General features: G+C 32.1%; 1 protein-coding gene across 1 annotated transcript; it reads left to right on the top strand.

The window, feature by feature from the left end:
* The first annotated feature begins 1,845 nt into the window (after positions 1–1,845).
* On the top strand, positions 1,846–2,853 carry LOC139900466 (uncharacterized). Its single transcript, XM_071883239.1, has 2 exons — positions 1,846–2,035; positions 2,249–2,853. Exons 1-2 carry the CDS (start codon positions 1,846–1,848, stop codon positions 2,851–2,853), a joined length of 795 nt encoding a protein of 264 aa, XP_071739340.1.
* Positions 2,854–23,304: the final 20,451 nt, after the last annotated feature.

Raw genomic sequence — 23,304 nt, forward strand, 5'->3', positions numbered from 1 at the left:
AAGGAGAAAATAGAAAAGAAGATATTTATAATCCTACTCGATTATTATACCAAGAATTACTAATCAAAGTGCCGGTAAGCTGTCCTTTATAATCATGATATTGTTAATGGAAGATGAGCTGAAAAGGGATGGCTGTCACTATCGAATTGTTGTTGTACAAAACCCACTTGTTTTATTAAAAGCCTAATAAGGTGATAAAGATAAATCATACTAGAATTAAATAATAATGATGATAAGTATGTTGGAGGATTATATGATATCCAAAGACCCCACCTTAATTCCTACCTAAGTCACGATGCCAGATGCTGAACCGAATTGGATATTCTGTCTGTTTTGGACTGCTAACCGCCCTTTTGTTTAAGGGTTAAATCTCGATCAGATAAATCCTGTAAAAGGAAAGATAATCATTCAACTAATTAACAGGCTGAAATTGTTTTGGTATTTGGACTTTTGTTTACAGCATGGGCCGAAACCCATTTAACTTCCTAAGTTGGGCCGAGTTATTTAAGTTTAGAGTGTTGGGCTTAAAAAGAAAAATAAATACGGGTTTATTATAATTAATTAGCGAACTAAATCAAGGAAAAGGGAATGGAGGGATGGTTAAGGGAGATGTCGGGTTATCGAGAGGTCGTGTGTTCGAGCCTTGTATGAGGCATTTTTTGTGTGAAAAGTTTCAAAGGTAGTTATTGTTATTATTATTATTGTTATTATTAATTATTGGTATTATTATGATAGTATTAATCATAAGAGTATTATTATTATCATTTTAATTATTATTAAGTAATATCATTAAGTATTACTAGTATTATCATTGTTAATAAAGTTATTATTATTATTATTAGTAAATCATTATTTTCCAAACTATCATTTTAACAAATAAATATTTTGTATATAAAAATATCCTTATTACATATACTATAACTATATTAATATTAATATTACATATACATTATATATTAAACATAATAACATTATTTACAAAAAACAAAACTTGGGCCTCTCAGTAACACCAAAAATTAAAGGTTGCAAGTATGCAACCAACTAATACACGAATTAATACATAAACAAACACGAAATACTAAGGAAAAAACAACCACGAAAAAAATAAAATTTTGAATTAACAATATAATACTAATTATATAGATATATATGTAATAATATAACTATATGTATAAATATTAATTAGTTTACAAAATAAATATATATAGCATATAACTGAAAATATAATATATAAATTCGTTCGATTTCAATCACATGTTTTAATATATATATATATATATATATATATATATATATATATATATATATATATATATATATATATATATATATATATATATATATATATATATATATATATATATATATATATATATATATATATATATATATAAATGATATAGGTTCGTGAATCCGAGGCCAATCCTGCTGATGTTAAAGCGAAGGGGTACAAAATAGTTATATTTTTACTACAAAATACTATTAAATACGATACAATTTTACACAAGTTATTTATTTATTTATAGAGTGGATATACCTAAACCTTGCTACAACACTTATAGGCAGTGTACCTAATCGTACAGTAGTGTAGTTTTTAGTAAGTCCGGTTCGTTCCACATGGATCTTAGCCAAGTTTAACGCTATATTTTTAAAAACTATATATGAAAAAATATAAATATATATACGAGTAGTATTATTATTATAAAAAAGGGGGTTTTTACCGTTTAATGACCGGTTTGTCGATTTTAAAAAGGAAAGGCTAAAGTGAAGTGGAAAGATCTTTGCATTCCAAAAATTGAAGGCGGTTTAGGTATTAAACGTATCTCTCATTGGAATGTAGCTTTAATGGCTACCCATATTTGGCGTATCCTTTGTCATAAGGACACAATGTGGGTACGATGGATCTATGAGTATAGATTAAAAGACCGCAACTTTTGGGATGTCTCTATTCCATCAAATGCTTCGTGGAGCTGGCGGATGTTATTAAGCATCCGTGATGTTATTCGTGGCCATTTTTATCATCGTGTTGGTAATGGTAAATATACATCTATGTGGTTCGATGTGTGGTGCCATCAAGGTCCTATTATTTCGTGCATATCTAGACGCCTCATTGCCCAAACTGTTTTGTCTTTGTCTAGCTTGGTCCATGAGGTGGTTGGGTCAGATTTGTGGTCTTGGCCAGAAGACTAGGTTAATCGTTATCCGGTTCTGAATTCTATTGCCATTCTAACACTCTGTGACATGCCAGATTGTATTTTATGGAAAGCTAATGATGGTAATCTGTCCGAGTTCTCAGTTAATATTGTTTGGGAGACTATCCGCCCTCGTCGTGATTTGGTGGCATGGTATTATATGGTTTGGTATCCGCAATGTATCCCTCGGCATTCGTTCCTTTTGTGGTTATTTATTGGTGAGAGGTTGAAGACTCAAGACAAGATAAAGAGTTGGGAAATTGATGCGAATAAACCTCTTCTTTGTCCTCTTTGTCAGCTGGTCCCAGATTCTCATGATCACCTCTTCTTTTCTTGTCCTTTTGCGAAAGATGTTTGGATCCTCATCAAAGCTCATATGAACGTTCCGTTTATGTGTGATGGTTGGAGAGACATTGTGGCCTTGATTAGTCCTTTTTCTAAAAGAAACTTGTCACGATTCATTATTGTGAAGTTGCTTTTCTCTGCTTCCGTGTATCTCATTTGGCAGGTGAGAAATAGGAGGTTGTTTAAGAAAGGTTCGAAGACCGTCTATCAGGTGTATCGGGATATTTTCTCTACGATTCGGCTAAAGCTTATGTCTATTAAATGGAAGAGATCGGCGTCAGTTCTTAGGATGAAAGAAGACTGGAAAATTCACTAATATTTTTATTTTCTTTTTGTGTTGGCGCTTGTGCCTTGGCTCTTGTTAACTTTTGTATCTTTGGTTCTTTCGAGGGGCTATAGGGTCTGTCCTTCAGTCATTGTTTTGTTTCGTTTTTTATCATTTATATAATCTTTCGCCGGGTGATACCCTTTACCCAAAAAACTGGCCAAAACACGCAAAATTTATAGGATGTCACCAGATACTGTTCACCATGCGATCGCATGGGATTTAGGCCTCCAGGCCATGCGATCGCATGGCCTCTTTTTCCAGCTCATGTACTCTTGGCTCCTAGCTTGCCGACGGTTTTATATAATAATGTAATATATATAATTTTAATAATTAATTATATATTATATTATATTCATGTGCATAGTTGACTTGTAATTTTTAGTCCGTTGCGTCGAGCGTTGAGAGTTGACTCTGGTCCCGGATTCGGATTTTCAAACGTCCTTTTGTACAATTTAATATCTTGTATTTTGCGGCTTGTACTCTTGTAATTTTGAGACGTTTCTCACCAATAATTTGAATCACTTTGATTGTACTTTGTACTTTTGAGCTTTTTGGTCATTTGCGTCTTCAATTCGTCGAATCTGTCTTTTGTCTTCACCTTTTATTATTTAAACGAATATCACTTGTAAATAGAACTATTTCAACTAAAAGCTTGTCTTTCTTGAGGGATAATGCTATTGCTTGTCCTCAAGCAATATAGTCTTGAAATAAAAATACTAGAATCACTTCTTTGTTCTTCACACTTTGTACATCAGTGAATTGTATACGGCGGTATGAACAATGGTAGTAACGTTGTGGTTTACAGTCCCATATGACTATGAAAATTTAGATCCTTAAGGAAATTGGATCTTTATGAAAACATTTGATCTTTTGAAAATTCAATCTAGTTTTTACCCTAGATAAGTTTTTCGGAATAACCCTTCACCGGTGTTTGTAAATTGTTTTTGTGGGTTTGGTGGGTTTCAGATTTGAAAATTTTAGCTCAAAAATTGCGGTTTTGTGTCACCCACTTGCTAACCTTGTATTGGGAAAGCAACACGTCCAGTATACTTGCTCCGTATATTACCTTTCGATAAACTACCGTCCGGTTGTAAAGGAAAGCGTTGAACAAGCAACTGTTAAGGCAATGTCCCGTGACATGCTTTTAATTACGGTCTATAACGTGTCGGATGCAATTACTATCCTTTGTAGGAGCAATAGTAAAGATCACCCTATAGTTTTTTGGTCTGGCACAAGGTCCTGTCTTTGACCATGCTATGCAACCACCGTTCTTACGATTGACACCCGATTTGGTTCAGGTGACCTAATGAATTCCAGGTGAATTCCTAGGATTTTACGTTCAATGGTAATGAACACATTAAAAATGGATTTTCAGAAAACAAATCGGTTTGTAATTTGATCAAAATATTTTCTCATTCAAGCTCGAGTTTAGATATCATCGAATTCCATGAGTTTGAATTCTCAATCTTTAAGGTCAATGTCAAGGATTGAGTAATATCAGTCTTAAAAGCCGATTTTTGATCTTTAAGGAGATTATCCTTTCTGGGGATCTGATTCATTAGTCTTATCAAGCTAATTTGCATGGCGTCCTCCCCATTTTACGAGACAGATCCTCTCATGGTTAGGATAAGTCTGACCACTTGGCGACCCTATTTGTTGCTGAGGTCCGTGGATTTCCTGCTGATTTTAGAGATGACTTTTCTAGATTTTTCGTCAACCTACAGCTGGTCTGGACGACAACTTCATGACCTAAATCAAGAAGTGCGTGTCTTTTTCGGAAGACTTTACTTCCTTTTAATGATGGAATTGATTCATCGTGTAGATCCATCTTTCTTTCAAATATATTATAAGAAATTGGGTAAAACTGATAAAATTGTCCAAAACAAAAGTATCTTCAATTATTTGTACAAAAATATGTGACATATGTTTTAAATAACTTGGTAAATTTTTCCCACACTTAGCTTTTATTTTCCTTTCTTTGCCTTTTTATTGTCCTCTATTCCATTTTTAAATGAATTCTAACATTTTGGGTTGTTTCTCAATTTATGTCCTTTCCGAGGTAACAATAATTTCGGTATTAACACCTAGTTTTATCGTTCATAAATATGTATAAACATGATTTTGAGTTCATTTAATTGAAAATTTTGAAAAATTTTACTAGAATTGGGTAGTCAGTATATAAGACTAGGGCTGTTCTTTATTATTAGAGAGCACTAGATTCTAATACAACTACTGCGTTACTAGTATTTTTAATAGTAACCAAGTGTATAAGTTAAAAATTTAAAAATCCGAAAGAATTTAACCCCTTCCCACACTTAAGATCTTGCAATGCCCTCATTTACAAGAAATCAGTAACAATTTAAATTATTGAGGGTGATTTGCGTAGAAAAATGATTAAATTTTACCAAAGTTTCCAAACATATTGGCGTTTGTTAGTTGAATGATAAATGGTGCACATCATTTGTTCATTCCGTCTTGTTGTTACATCACATTTATTTTTCGTTTTGTCGTCAAAATTAGTAGCTTTTGCTGAACTTAATGCTAGTCTTTGAAAATGCGATGTTTTACCCTGTTGTGTATAATTGACAATATACATACATACAAATAATAAATTGCATGGTAATTTGAAATGGGACTTAAAATCCCACTTTCAAATCAAATATGAAATATTAGTACAACATAATAAAAATGTTAAAACTTATATAAAAGTATCACAATATAATATCTTTAAACATAAATAAATAAAAATAATAAAAAGATAAAAATCAAAGAAATCACCAAGGGGAACTATATCAATCTGGATAGGGGTTCCAGTTCATGTCGTCGGTCGGGTTCCATGGTTGGTGATAGGTGTACTGATAGGCCTGGTTAGGGTCGTAGAGAGTATATGGTGGTCTCATCTCGGGCTGGTGTGGAGGATAGTAAGCGGGTCGGGTCAGTACGTAGTGATCCTGAGGTGATAGCCAGCTCATGATCTGACGCTGATGATAGTCCCATCTATCATGCTGTCGTTGTCTAGAATGCTCGTACTCATTCCGGGCTTGCCACTGCTCGTACCGTCTATGTCTCTCCTCGTTTGTCATTTCTACCTCATCTACACGCTGGTAGATGTCAGTCATAGCCTCCCTAATGACATCCCTAATGTCATCCGCTTCCTCCATTTCCTCATCTGAACACCTCTCTATATGTGGATGATTACCATCATAGGGTACTGCCTGATTGCATCTGCTCTTTAATACCTTAGCACTCTGATAGACCCTCAATCCTAAAGGCTCAACCTATTCCCTACATACCAAAAGTGGACCCCTTTGTTCCCTATCTACACCTAAATACTCTCCAATGAGAGTAACTAAAATACCTCCTCCTATTACTCCCCCTTCCTGTATTCCTTCCACCATCTTAGACAAATAAAAACCAACACATTAAGGGATATTAACAAAGCCTCTTGGGTCTCGAATACACTTTAGGTAAAATAAATCATGTAAGGTCATTTTCTCCTTGTTGTGACCTCTCTGTGTAATCGAGTTAGCCAGAAATCTATGAATTATACGAAGCTCGGCTCTGTTAATATGTAAGTAGGTATGTGTTCCTGCCCGCCCAAAAACATTAAAATCTAACATACGCCTCCAGACGGCGTTAGCATCAACATTCCTATCTACCCTTTCACCATGATAAATCAAGTTTGTACAATCGGGTAATAATAATTCAGCGGGCGTATATATCTGTAAAGCCCTGGCCATGTCCAGCATGGACATCCTGTACATCCTACGGCCAAGTATAAATCTAAGAAAACTTCTATCATCTAACCTATCTACATCCGCATTTAACGTTATAGTACACATAAGCTCAACACACCATTCCTTATATACTGTCACGACCCTACTTTTTCCGTTATCTTTTCCGTTAATTATTTAACGATCGTTAACTGTTAGTGTGCCACGTCATTTCTATGACTTATATTATTATTTTTGTAATAATATATATATATATATATATATATATATATATATATATATATATATATATATATATATATATATATATATATATATATATATATATAAATTATTATGTGCTATGTGAATATTTGTATTCATATTTTAATTTATACGTTTCTACGTCTCGCGGATTTCCATCCGGCGAATCTTTTTGGTTTTCAAACCAACGGACGCGTTTTTGGGATATTTAAATCCTAAATATTTTAAATATGATATTTTAAGATCATATTATTAAATAGTGTATTTATATTTATTTTTCGTCGCGCGTTTGTTATCTTTCCGGATTTTTAATCGCGTAAGTGCGTTTTCGCGTTTCGGGACTCGTTCGGGCTTTCGGGCCATCAGGAAATTATAATTTATCAAAATTGGCCCACCATGGGGCCCACCCCATCCATTTTTGGCCAAACCCCTAGGGGGGGAGCCTTTCCTCCTTTCATATTTTTTTACATTACACTTTATTTTCCCTAAAACCTAATTTCTAATTTTTGTGTTTTCTCCTCCCTTCTCCTTTTTTGGTCGCCAACCATCACCTACATCATTATCATCATCTCATAAAATTATTAATCTTTTCAAAGGGCTTTCAACACAATCGGATTCTACACGACGATCTCTACGCGTTCATACTTCTCGTTTCTCGATTAGGGTATAAACCCTAACCCTATAATTTTCAAATTTTCATTTATTTACTGTATTTTGATGATTATTTAGTAGTATGATGTTTGTGGATTATTGTAATGGTGTTTGTATGCATAGATGTACTCATAATCACATGTTTTCGGTTTGTTAAGTTCTGGACAGCAGCTATTTCGTGTATTCTAGGTTTGTGACTGAGATAAATGTTAAAATAAAGTATGTAAATGAGTTCCTCTCATCAATACATTAATTTTAGACTCCGGATTCATGTCGTTTCGATTCCCGGAGCCCTAGTTATGATCAAATTACTATTTTGTTAAAATTGAAATGTGGATTGACATGAAACAGGTTTGGTCTGACTTTGTGACCTTCCTTGGTGTCTTTAGGGTGTGTTAGTGTGTTAGGACTGATGGTGGGATGAACTTTCATGTTCGGGTCACCTAAATCCGAGCCACGGTTCACCCGATACGACTAAAACACGGTTTTGAGTAAATTGAAAGTCCAAGTGGTGTCATGGCTGATTACCACGACTAGTGGACTGTTCTTGGTGAGTTCTTGAGTGCACCATTGTGTCGGGTGGTTTGAATAGGCGGAGATGCATATAAGGCTCGCCAGAAATCGACACCCGGGGCTCAAGATACGACCCGATGAACTTTTGAATTAAAACTTATGTTTAATTCTAAAACTTATGATAAGAATAATGAATTACATTATTAATTAATTACTTATGATAAAAGAAGTAATTATTATTATTTAAGAATTATGATATAAATATTTATTATATCACTTGATTATTATTTATGATTTAATTAACATTTTAATTTAACTTATGATTAATAATACTTTTATTATTAATGGAAAATACTTATAATAAGTATTAAAATTATTTTATGAGAATATTATTATAAGACTTATAATGAAGATTAAATAATTATTTAATTATTATAAGACTTAATTATTATTTAATTATGATTTAATTATTAAATACTTATGATTTAATAATTATATTTAGAAACTTATGATATGATTAATAATTCATTAATTATGATATGATTTAAAATTTATTATTAATTAATAATATTTATATTATGACTAATATTTAATTAATTAATTAAATACTTATGTTATATTAATTATATCATTTCAACTTATATTAACTTTAATAATTCATTTTATTTAATTAAACTTATGTTATGACATAATTATACACTTTTAACTTTAATAAACATTATAACTTATGTTATTATTATAACTTACACTTTTCAAATTAATGTTGACTATGTTTGACCAAGGTTGACTTTTGAGTTGACTTTCAGTTGACTTTGACTTTCAGTTGACTTTTGTTGACTTTCTAAATAAGGAAACTTTCCTAACTTTAAAACTTTCTAAAAATAGAAACTTTCCAAAAATAGAAACTTTCCAAAAATAGAAACTTTCCAAAAATGGAAACCTCCTAAAAATAGAAACTTTCTAAAAATAGAAAGTATGTGTCCGTACGCTGTTCCAGTCAAACTGTAACGACCCGGAAATTTCCGACCAAATTTAAACCTTAACCTCTATATATCTCCGACATGATAAGCAAAATCTGTAATGTTGAGTCTAGAAAGTTCGAAATCTATATTCGGATAATCAGTTACCCTTTTACCATGCCCGACGATTCACGAACAATTATTTGTAAATAGAAGAAGATGTATATATTGAAATATGATTTAAAATAGTATATGCTTTAGTTAATTATGTGAAATAAAATAAAAATATAATATTATGAATATTGTTATTTAAAACATATCTATTTATATAAAGTATATTGAAATATATAGTTTTGAATTTATTTGAAAAATAATAGTAACATCAATATTTGTATTATCATCTATGATATAAAAATATATAGAAATATGAAATTAGATTCATGTAACTTGTCACATCTTGACTATTACTTGTAAATATTGTTAATACCTTTATCATTTAAAGTAGTAATTTTTATTATTAATAACACCCATAATATTATTATCAAAATTGTTATTTCCAGTATTAGTAAAAACATAAATATTATTATAAATATTATCATTAAAATGAATATTTAGTATTATCACTACTATTATTAGTATTTTTTTTTTATTATTATTATTATTATTATTATTATTATTATTATTATTATTATTATTATTATTATTATTATTATTATTATTATTAGTATTTTTATTATTATTACTATTATTATTATTAATATTATTATTATTATTAGAATTATTAATTTATATAAATTTAATACGGATTAAAATTAAAAGATAATTCCAAAATCAGTTCCACGTTTTACTTAAACTGTATCTGTTATTTTTTTTTTCGGTACAAGTTAGCTATCAATCGACCTCCATTTTGTTTTATAGTAATTATCTTATTTTTTTTTATTTGCTGTAGACCCGTGAGGGTATGTGCTGTTTTTCTTCTTCTATATATAAAAATTTCCATCGATATCAAATAAAGATATATTCCAATGTTTCATCATAATTCCCAAATATCAGTTGCAATTGCGTTTGTCTGTTTAAGAAAAAAAAATTATATAAACATAATAGCAGGTCTGCTTCGCTACCTCTGCTTCGCTACCTCTACTTCACTATTTTTTTTTAAAAAAAAACATAAAGTCGATTTAAATGTTAAAATCTAGAATTGCAGAGCTGATAGGAATCTGGTACTCAAGCTATCTGCAAGTTTTCAAATATTAATTTTCGAAACCAAGGTTTAATTTCAAAGTCGAACCTATTTTTTTCAAAAAGTTAAATGGTTGATTCTTCAAGAAATTCGAATTCGTTTTAGGGACTTTGGATCAATTGATGATCCCAAAAGTTTCTAGGAAGGATTTAAAATAAATTTCATGTAGAAACTTAAGTTTAAAACAGTCTATATTTTGAAATTGATGTTTGGGTTTGATAAAATATTCACGAGATGTTTTTCGCTATCTTTCTTATTATCTGTTATAATTAAATCAAAATAATTGATATGATTTTTTTCTGGTGACCTAATAAATCGTTAAACGATTGAATAAATTGAGGTTGAAAACTTATTTGGTCGATTTTGATTGAGGTTGAAGAAGATGACTATTGTAGTAAAACAAATACGGATTAAATACAAGTGGGTTTGTACATATAACAGAAAGACGGATCAGCCTAGCTGGTTAGAGTGTGATGTGGGGGAAACCAGTGGTCCAGGGTTCGAGTCCCTGGCTTTGTGTTTTTGGCCAAATTTTATTAAAGGTAGCCTATCCCATTAATTAACACTAATTATTATTATCATTATTAATATTATCATTATTAACAACATAAATATTATTATTATCATAATTGTTCAAAACTATCATATTTTTAGTGAAAATATTATTAACATAATTATAATCAATTTTTTATTATTATTATCATTGTTATTATTATTATTATTATTATTATTATTATTATTATTATTATTATTATTATTATTATTATTATTATTATTATTATTATTATTATTATTATTATTAACATTTAAGATTATTATTATTAACAATAATATTATTATTACTTTCATTAATATAATTATTACTTTTATAATAATGATATTAATGTAACAAATAAATATTTTCTAAATACGAATATATTTATTATAAATACCATAATATTACATATAACTATTTATTTATATATATATTTATATATAACAAATTAAAAACATATGTAAATAAAATTATATAAACATTAAAATAAGTTATATATTTTCTGATATAATGTATAAATTTGTTCGGTTACAAATATACGTGTTAATATATATACTTGATATAGGTTCGTGAATCTGAGGCCAGCCTTATAAGTGTTCAATGATGTTATATGTACTTTTACTACAAAATACAATATGGTGAGTATATAGTCCCACTTTTAAACTTTAAATATTTTCGGGATGAGAGTACATGTATTTTATGTTTTACGATATGGACACAAGTAACTGAAAAATATATTCTACGTTGAGTTGTACCACTGGCATACTTCCCTGTAGCTTGGTAACTACTATTTACAGCGGTATTGTAAACGCGAATCCTGTTGATAGATCTATCGGGCCTGACAACCCCAACCGGACTGGACGACCAGTATTCAACGGTTGCACAGTACTTCGTTTCGTGACTACACTTGGTACAGTGTAGTAAGATTTCATATTAAAGGGAATATGCGACGTGATTAAATGTTAAGTATGGTTACCAAGTGCTCAACCACTTAGAATATTTTTATTAAATGATTATATACGAAATCTTGTGGTCCATTGTTATAACGCTGCTAGCATCAAACCTATATATCTCACCAACTTTATGTTGACGTTTTAAAGCATGTTATTCTCAGGTACGAATTAAGACTTCCGCTGTGCATTTGCTCATATTAAGGACATTACTTGGAGTCGATCATCGTGATGGAACTAACTGTTGAAGATTCCGTCCGGGAGGATTAGTCGCGGATATCACAGTTGGTATCAGAGCGTTGGTCTTAGTGAACCAGGTCTTGCATTAGTGTGTCTGACTGGTAGTTGTTAGGATACATTAGTGAGTCTGGACTTTGACCATGTTTGCATGTTAAAAGTTTTGCTTATCATATCTTGTCGGAAATCATCTACTTATCATCCTTAGGGAATTGCTTGTTTATCGTTCATAAGTCTAGACACGTCTTACTGCATTTACTGCATCGATAGTGTATATACAAAATTCAAATCTTAGCGAATCTGATAATTCATATCTTAGCGCATCTGTAGACTTGCCTGACATATGCCGTAGTTTCCTCTGTAGTCTACGAAATCTTTAGTATTATATAGATATTCTATATAGCTAGAATATCATTTGATCCGAAGATTATTCCACATCGAAGATCCCTTCATCCACCAAATTGCCCTCTTGGTGATGAACCTGAAGCACTTACCGGCGAACCTGTTCGAGAAACCATTTTCTATCTCATTTCTAGAGTATCTCGTTACGATTACATAATATCTCATATTTCGAATCTTGTTCATTCATTCGCTCCAACCGCCAATCATCCCGGTGTACAAGCAGAATTTAACGAACTACGCGCTCGTGTGACGGCTTTGGAGAATATGGTGCGAATGTTGCAAACATCAGCAGCAGCACCAGCAGCATAATCAGCACCACCATCATCAACATCAACGGTATCCTTATTATCCCCAAATCACAACGGCGTCGTAAACCTCCACGTCACAAACTATACCTCAAGCATAATCACCGTTCTACGTATTGTTCTATTTACATTATTTTTGTTCTACATAACGTTCTACATTGGTTATCCTCACTTTACATATCATTCCACATCAATTATCTCCGTTCAATATGACGATTATTTAATTTCTAAAGTTAGAAATTATGTAATCTGGTATTAACGATAAATCAAATGAGTTTAATATCTTATTGACTCATTAAATCCATAATTACATCTGACGAAAATATATATGCAAGAATATTTTCATAAAGATTGTAATTAAAAATTCTTTTGTACGAACTGTTAATGATGAAAATATTTTAACGGGTGGGTAGTACCCGAGGAATATTTAGAATTCACATTAATAAGTTACACTGTACATTCTTCGGATCTGATTCAACGATCATTTACTATCCTACTTACAATTATCGATATACGTGTCCGTTCATCACAGAATAACTATTTCCATTCAAATTTCATATTTGGATTTTTACCTATCCGAATCTAACAAGTGGCATAAAGAAGAAACATTGGACAAATTAAAAATTGTTAGAAACACACGAATTAATTAATTGAAAATCTGTTAAGGATTCCACGCTAACTGTTCCGGCTAACTGTTCCCAACTAACTGATTAACATTTAATTTATCGTAATTTATATTCTCGCAATTTTATTTATCGTCATTTAATTTCTGTTATTTACTTTTTACGCACTTTAAATAACGGGACACGTATGCAAGGTTTCGACTTATCATATCGACCCATCGATATATATATTTCGGAACAACCGTAGAAACTCTATATGTGAAGGTGGGAGTTGGCTATACAGGGTCGGAGTTGATTCCAAAATATATATATACTTTGAGTTGTGATCGACACCGAGACCGGTACACGGGTCACGATACATATTAATATTATATAATAAATTATATATGAATATGTTGAACTATTGGACTGTTAATTTTGGACAATTAAAATGAATTAAAATGCTGATTATATATATACGAAACTAAACAATTCTTCAAGTTTGCCACTTGATTCTATTTTAAACCTCATTAGTATCTTGACGATTACAATTCGCATTCACAACTTTTCATGATTCTTGAAAACACCTCGATCGAGAAGTTGAACCAGCCGCATCTCGTCTATGGAAGGAAGATTCATACATACAGTTATGCACCTGAAAAACTTTCAAAACCGAAGTTATAGTTAAAACCTATCCATGTCGAATTCCTTATCATTCATTAGCAAAAACAACCATACGATTCTTTTTCAAGAAGCTAATTTTGTCACAGCTCCACTTCGACTTCTCAGTGAGACTACTCCTATTATAACCTCGATATTTATACCTTGTCCTTTCGCCGTCGTTACCGGAGAACCTTTTATATTTCACAACATCAACAACAGATGTACCAGCAACTCGTTATCTTTTTGGCGAAATCCGCAATTGGTATTTTGAAAATCTCATAGAAATTTTTCCAGTTATATTGAAAACGTCTATCCCTAAGAATTACATATTTCGAATGTGAAGTTTCTGAAAAACACCCTGGACTATTAAGTAGTTCTTGAAATGCTGATGAAGCAGCAAAAATCATAAACGAGCGTAATAGTCAAAAGTTTACGATGAAGTACAGTATGTTGGAAAAGCCCAGAAAAAGAAGGGTTGAAACTGGAAAACGGATTAAGCAAAGTATGAAGGAGACCGAGGACAAATCATGAAAACTAAACCCGACTTCAAAGAATCCAAACGATTCAGTGCTTGCAGAAACCGTTAGTAAGAACCCTACTTTTTATACTAAACCTTTCCAGATGATATTCTTCATCATCATCTTATCTTAGATATTATAAGATATCTTCATATCTTCCGTTATACATGTTCTCCATAATTCTGGAGATAATATCACAATTGTTCCTATCTGTGATCATGTATTTTTCCGTAATATCTGCGTTATAAAATAAAAGAAACTGTGTTAGATTCTAAATTCTGAAACCTTCGAAATTAAAATATGAATGTTTTGAAGTAGTGTTGGGAACTGATGCATGAATTAGTATAATATAATGAAACTTGATCAACTTCATTATATTACAATAAGTCATGTTAAGTTCCTAATGGAATGTGATGATTCACAGTACCGTCATCATGTACCATGTTACACGACTCTTACACTCTATTCAATCTTCAAACATAATAGGAACATATCATCTTGATAGTTCGATCTTTTTCAGGATATTCTGGTAATTGGACAAATCAAAATCGTGCCATTACCATTTCTTTCTAAGAGCATTATCTATGTTCATATTTACGAATTTCGGATCATTACTCGCTTGACTTGAGGACGGGAAGAAGAAACGAAGGGACAATGTCCCGAAATAGAAATTGGAGTATAAATCGCAGCAAATATAAGAGAGTATTAACTGTGGATGACAATGATTATAGAAGATAGAAGCAGGAACATCGAAATATAAGGGAAGATATCAAACTCAACGATCACTCAGAAATTACAAACCGTGTATATCAATACGTATTGCAACGTAAAGACACGGGAGAATTAGAAACATTATAATACCAAGAAATTCATAAAGGTGAATAGATTCTTCTGGCGGCAGATGAAAGATATGAAAGTTAGAAGTATAATAAGAATCAGGATTGGATGAAGCATATTAAGGAATGAATAGAGGAAGCAAGAATAGAAGGTGTGGAGAATAAGGAAACGGAGGAGGAAGATTTATAATGAAATATCCGACAGAGAAATCAAAACAGATTGCCACATTAGATTGAAGAATATTCTTATCCCTAAAGAGTCAAATCTTGTTACATAAGATATTCTTTAAATCCCTTAAATTCTGGAAATCAATCCTAATCATGTCATCGGTTAAAACAATTCCATATTCACTCATTTCATTCTTTTGTGATAGCTTCACTCGTGCGCTTCACATGATCGAATCGTTTTATCCATATCTTCCAATAATGATAAAACTCTATTATTACCTCATATTCGTCATGAAAACATTCCTATTGTTATTTATGACAACCTCTACCAAATTTCGGGGACGAAATTTATTTAACAGGTGGGTACTGTAACGACCCGGAAATTTCCGACCAAATTTAAACCTTAACCTCTATATATCTCCGACACGATAAGCAAAATCTGTAATGTTGAGTCTAGAAAGTTCGAAATCTATATTCGGATAATCAGTTACCCTTTTACCATGCCCGACGATTCACGAACAATTATTTGTAAATAGAAGAAGATGTATATATTGAAATATGATTTAAAATAGTATATGCTTTAGTTAATTATGTGAAATAAAATAAAAATATAATATTATGAATATTGTTATTTAAAACATATCTATTTATATAAAGTATATTGAAATATATAGTTTTGAATTTATTTGAAAAATAATAGTAACATCAATATTTGTATTATCATCTATGATATAAAAATATATAGAAATATGAAATTAGATTCATGTAACTTGTCACATCTTGACTATTACTTGTAAATATTGTTAATACCTTTATCATTTAAAGTAGTAATTTTTATTATTAATAACACCCATAATATTATTATCAAAATTGTTATTTCCAGTATTGGTAAAAACATAAATATTATTATAAATATTATCATTAAAATGAATATTTAGTATTATCACTACTATTATTAGTATTTTTTATTATTATTATTATTATTATTATTATTATTATTATTATTATTATTATTATTATTATTATTATTATTATTATTATTATTATTATTATTATTATTATTATTATTATTATTATTATTATTAGTATTTTTATTATTATTACTATTATTATTATTATTATTAATATTATTATTATTATTAGAATTATTAATTTATATAAATTTAATACGGATTAAAATTAAAAGATAATTCCAAAATCAGTTCCACGTTTTACTTAAACTGTATCTGATATTTTTTTTTTCGGTACAAGTTAGCTATCAATCGACCTCCATTTTGTTTTATAGTAATTATCTTATTTTTTTTTATTTGCTGTAGACCCGTGAGGGTATGTGCTGTTTTTCTTCTTCTATATATAAAAATTTCCATCGATATCAAATAAAGATATATTCCAATGTTTCATCATAATTCCCAAATATCAGTTGCAATTACGTTTGTCTGTTTAAGAAAAAAAAATTATATAAACATAATAGCAGGTCTGCTTCGCTACCTCTGCTTCGCTACCTCTGCTTCGCTACCTCTGCTTCACTATTTTTTTTTTAAAAAAACATAAAGTCGATTTAAATGTTAAAATCTAGAATTGCAGAGCTGATAGGAATCTGGTACTCAAGCTATCTGCAAGTTTTCAAATATTAATTTTCGAAACCAAGGTTTAATTTCAAAGTCGAACCTATTTTTTTCAAAAAGTTAAATGGTTGATTCTTCAAGAAATTCGAATTCGTTTTAGGGACTTTGGATCAATTGATGATCCCAAAAGTTTCTAGGAAGGATTTAAAATAAATTTCATGTAGAAACTTAAGTTTAAAACAGTCTATATTTTGAAATCGATGTTTGGGTTTGATAAAATATTCACGAGATGTTTTTCGCTATCTTTCTTATTATCTGTTATAATTAAATCAAAATAATTGATATGATTGTTTTCTGGTGACCTAATAAATCGTTAAACGATTGAATAAATTGAGGTTGAAAACTTATTTGGTCGATTTTGATTGAGGTTGAAGAAGATGACTATTGTAGTAAAACAAATACGGATTAAATACAAGTGGGTTTGTACATATAACAGAAAGACGGATCAGCCTAGCTGGTTAGAGTGTGATGTGGGGGAAACCAGTGGTCCAGGGTTCGAGTCCCTGGCTTTGTGTTTTTGGCCAAATTTTATTAAAGATAGCCTATCCCATTAATTAACACTAATTATTATTATCATTATTAATATTATCATTATTAACAAGATAAATATTATTATTATCATAATTGTTCAAAACTATCATATTTTTAGTGAAAATATTATTAACATAATTATAATCAATTTTTTATTATTATTATTATTATTATTATTATTATTATTATTATTATTAACATTTAAGATTATTATTATTAACAATAATATTATTATTACTTTCATTAATATAATTATTACTTTTATAATAATGATATTAATGTAACAAATAAATATTTTCTAAATACGAATATATTTATTATAAATACCATAATATTACATATAACTATTTATTTATATATATATTTATATATAACAAATTAAAAACATATGTAAATAAAATTATATAAACATTAAAATAAGTTATATATTTTCTGATATAATGTATAAATTTGTTCGGTTACAAATATACGTGTTAATATATATACTTGATATAGGTTCGTGAATCTGAGGCCAGCCTTATACGTGTTCAATGATGTTATATGTATTTTTACTACAAAATACAATGTGGTGAGTATATAGTCCCACTTTTAAACTTTAAATATTTTCGGGATGAGAGTACATGTATTTTATGTTTTACGATATGGACACAAGTAACTGAAAAATATATTCTACGTTGAGTTGTACCACTGGCATACTTCCCTGTAGCTTGGTAACTACTATTTACAGCGGTATTGTAAACGCGAATCCTGTTGATAGATCTATCGGGCCTGACAACCCCAACCGGACTGGACGACCAGTATTCAACGGTTGCACAGTACTTCGTTTCGTGACTACACTTGGTACAGTGTAGTAAGATTTCATATTAAAGGGAATATGCGACGTGATTAAATGTTAAGTATGGTTACCAAGTGCTCAACCACTTAGAATATTTTTATTAAATGATTATATACGAAATCTTGTGGTCCATTGTTATAACGCTGCTAGCATCAAACCTATATATCTCACCAACTTTATGTTGACGTTTTAAAGCATGTTATTCTCAGGTACGAATTAAGACTTCCGCTGTGCATTTGCTCATATTAAGGACATTACTTGGAGTCGATCATCGTGATGGAACCAACTGTTGAAGATTCCGTCCGGGAGGATTAGTCGCGGATATCACACAAACCGATGCTTGCCGAGTATTGTTCTATGTCTACTTGCAACATGTACAATAGCTATCATACTAAGACTTGACCTAAGTTAGTTATTTATATCGACCTGCTTTATTTAAAGGTCGGCGTTGTGATCATTCCTGATCACTTTATTCTATTTGCTGTTCGCTTGTTTGTGTGGTTTCTTCAGTTGCTTTTAAGGTAAGTTATAGTCCTGTTTTTACATACTTTTCAAAGTATATTTTTGGGATGAGATTACATGCATTTTCATTTACGTTTAGACACAAGTAACAGTTAAATTTAATTATTCATTGTGAGTTGGACAAAAATATTCTCTAGTCTGGTAACTGTAATCATTGGTTTCTACTGGTGAACGCGAATCCTATGGATAGATCTATCGGGTTTGACAACCCCATTTCGAGCTAGTCACGCTAGCAATTTATAATCGGAATGTTTAGTACTTCGTAATTTGTTGTTGATACACTGTCCAAGTGTATATTTTTATTGTGTTTGGCAAGGGTAAATAAAGGGTTAAATGGTTACCAGGTGGCTCATTGATAATGGAATAATGTTTAATGTTTTCTAACATTTTTAAATCTTGTGGTCTAAAGTTTACTTATTTATTTAAACCTATAATTCACTCAACCTTTGTGTTGACAGTTTACTTGCATGTTTTCACAGGTACTTGAGTTTTGTGATGCTTTCGCTGTGTTTAGAAGAGTCTGCATGCATTTGGGCAGATTTTATGAAACATTTTATGAAACTTAAGCTTGCATTCTATTTTTGGATAATTTAAACTTGTGGGTTTGTTGGCAAGGTTTTGTGTCAACTTTTGGTTTATTACTATGGTTGGTTGTTTAAAACTACATACTTTGGTTTGTTTCCTTTTTGGGAAACTTTTGAGATAAAAGAATGCAACTTTGTTTATTTAATTCATTTAAGTCCGATCAAGCTGTGGGACTAACTGACAGATCCGTTAAGTGTTTTGACGGGGTCGTCACATGTGGTATCAGAGCGTTGGTTGTAGGGAACTAGGCGGTCTTAATGTGGTAAACCCGTGGTTATTAGGGTGCATTAGAGTCTAGTCTACAGCCCGACCTTTTTGCTATAGCATTAATATGCATTTCATTTCGTATAAGTTATATTATTAGCTTTTATATCTTTTGGTATGTGGTTTGCGGTTTTGCTGTTTGCAGATGTCGACTTCGAGCGATAACTCCGTTGCTGCTCCTGCTCCACCGTCTCCTGCTAGACGTCGTGCTAATCAACCAGAGATCGATGATCCTGTTCATTACTATTTTTCTACCATTACTCATATGAACCGGGCTTATAATGAGGTGACACGTATTAACGCCCTTAGTGATTGTTTGCGCACTTTGCCACATAATGAAGTTATGGACGAGATCCGTGCCGACATGGGTAACTTTATCACTTTCAAGCATAGGGTTGAGGATGAGAACCGTAAGCGTGATTGAGAAGTTAAGGCTAAGTTCGAGGCTCTCGAGAGCACTGTTCGTGGGTTGAAGGAAGAGTTGGATGTTGTGAAAGGGAAGTTGCGTAAGTATGAGGATCCTGCCGAGACTCATGCTGGACCAGCTTATCACACCCGCTCTAAGCGAATGTGATATGATTATTCATATTGATTATCTATTTCATCAGACTTAATGTCCTTTTTATACATACATTTTGGGTTATGTACGGCGTTTTGCCGAGGATTTTATTAAGATTTTGTTATGGGATATTTTTTCATTATGTATGGATGGTTATTTTTATGACGTCTATTATCATTATCATGTTTTATTTCTGATGTTGTGGCTCTTGGCATGTTATATTATGTGTAATATATGTTCATGTATGTTAGGTGCTATGTATGTTGTATGATGTTATCATAAAATATGTATGCATGTGATGGTTATTTCTATAACAATCATAACTGTCATGTTATTACTCATAGTGTTAGTTGACTAATATCTTAATGGTTAGTCTTTTCATGTTTTGATCAATTCCTTTATGACACTAGTATTATTCTTGGTACTAACGGATGTGTTATTCTATTTTGAAGATCATGCCTCCAAGAGAGTCCACTGAAGCGCGTATGCAACGCCTGATCAATGAAAGAATTGCTGCTGCTATGGCAGCAAATGCTAATGTTAACGCCAATGCGAACAACAACGTGGGATGCTCCCACAAAACTTTTATGGCTGGTCGACCCCAAGAATTCAGTGGTACGGAAGGACCAATAGGGCTTACTCATTGGTTCGAGAAAATCGAATCTATTTTTAGGGTCAGTCGGGTCCGTGAAGAGGACAAAGTTAGTTTCGCTAGTTGCACTCTCAAGGATAGTGCCTTGACATGGTGGAACAATTTGGTTAGTAGTTTGGGAAGCGATGTAGCTTATGATTTGGCCTGGAATGATTTTAAGGAAAGATTGATCACCCGCTATAGACCTCGGGGTGAGCTTAAGAAGCTAGAGGTTGAGCTCAAGAATTTGAAAATGCATGGCACCGAGTTAGATGCCTATGAACGAAGGTTTTTTGAGTTAACTTTGCTGTGTCCTAGGGTTTATGCGGATGAGGACCGAAAAATTGAGGCTTACATTGATAGTTTGTCCGAGAAGATTGAACACGGGGTTGAGTCTAGTGAACCCCAAACTATTGAGGCGGCTATGTCTATGGCCCACAAACTTAATGACAAGGTGTTGAGAAGAAGCAAGACTACAGTTGTTGAAACTAGTGAGGAGGTTGTCAAGAAGGCTGATAATGGGAAACGAAAGTGGGATAACAACCGCAATCAAAAAAAAAAAATCAGCAGAAGAAACAGGATACCTCAGGTGCTAACAACAGAAATCAACGTGTGTGTCCTCGTTGCTATAAAGCTCATGATGGTTACTACATAGTTACTTGTAAGAGGTGCTCTAAGCAAGGGCACATTGCTAAAGATTGTACAGTGCTTTTGCCGGGTTCTGCTACTCCCGCGGCTGGTGGTAATAATAATGTTGGTAATAGAGGTGGTAACGGTAACGGTAATGGGAAATCGAATAATGGAGGTAATCCAAGGGTTTGTTATGAGTGTGGGAAGCCGGGGCATTTCCGAGATGCTTGTCCCAACAAGAAGACTGCAGAGACTGCACGGGGCCGAGCGTTCAACATTAATGCTAAGGATACGGAGGAAGATCCTAAGCTTGTTACTGGTACGTTCTCAGTCAACGATTTATCAGTTTATGTACTATTTGATTCAGGGGCTGATTTAAGTTTCGTGTCGAGTAAATTAAGTCCGAGAATCAAAACGCCGTTAACTCCCTTAGACAATACTTATGTTGTTGAAGTAGCTAATGGTAAGGAACTTACTGCTAAGACTGTACATCATAAATGTAACATTAATCTGGGTGGTAGGGATTTTGAGATAGATTTGATACCGATTGAACTTGGTAGTTTTGATATTGTTATTGGTATGGATTGGTTGTCTGCGAACCGTGCTGAGATCGTGTGTTATGATAAGGCTATTCGTATTACTGATGTGATTGGAGAGCCACTGATGGTCTTTGGAGATAAGAAATGCACACAGTTAAACCTTATTAGCTGTATGAAAGTTCGTAAACATCTCCGTAAAGGCTGTCATGCTATTCTTGCTCATGTTGTTGATCTTAGTAAGGAAGTAAAGAACGTTGATGACGTTCACATTGTTAGGGATTTTCCCGAGGTGTTTCCCGATGACTTACCTAGCCTTCCGCCACAACGCGCGGTAGAATTTCAAATTGATCTTGTTCCCGGCACTGCTCCTGTCGCACATGCTCCTTATCGTCTTGCGCCTTCCGAACTTCAAGAATTTTCGAGTTAACTCTGTGAGTTGTTAGACAAAGGTTTTATTCATCCTAGTTTGTCCCCTTGGGGAGCTCCTGTTCTGTTTTTTAAGAAGAAAGATGGTTCTTTTTGTTTATGCATTGATTATCGTGAACTGAATAAGCTCACTGTTAAAAATCGTTATTCTCTTCCGAGAATTGATGATCTGTTCGATCAGCTGCAGGGTTCTTTCGTTTATTCAAAAATTGATCTTCGTTCTGGCTATCATCAGTTGCGTGTTAAAGAATCTGATGTTTCGAAAACTGCTTTTCGCACCCGTTACGGTCACTTTGAATTTCTTGTTATGCCGTTCGGATTGACAAATGCACCTGCTGTGTTCATGGACCTCATGAACCGTGTGTGTAGACCCTATCTGGACAAGTTCATTATTGTTTTCATCGACGACATCCTTATCTATTCTAAGAGTGATGAAGAGCACGAAGAACACTTGAGGTTAGTGCTTGATTTGTTAAAGAAAGAAGAGTTGTACGCTAAGTTCTCTAAGTGTGCTTTTTGGTTAAGAGAAGTTCAGTTCCTTGGTCATATTGTTAATAAACAGGGAATACAAGTTGATCCTGCTAAAATTGAGGCGATTGAAAAGTGGAAAACCCCAAAAACTCCTACTCAGATTCATCAGTTCTTAGGGTTGGCAGGTTACTATCGAAGGTTCATTCAGGATTTCTCTCGTATTGCGAAACCTCTGACTGCTTTAACGCATAAGGGGAAGAAGTAT

This window comes from Rutidosis leptorrhynchoides, chromosome 1 (genome assembly GCF_046630445.1).
Source record: "Rutidosis leptorrhynchoides isolate AG116_Rl617_1_P2 chromosome 1, CSIRO_AGI_Rlap_v1, whole genome shotgun sequence".
Taxonomy (NCBI): Eukaryota; Viridiplantae; Streptophyta; class Magnoliopsida; order Asterales; family Asteraceae; genus Rutidosis; species Rutidosis leptorrhynchoides.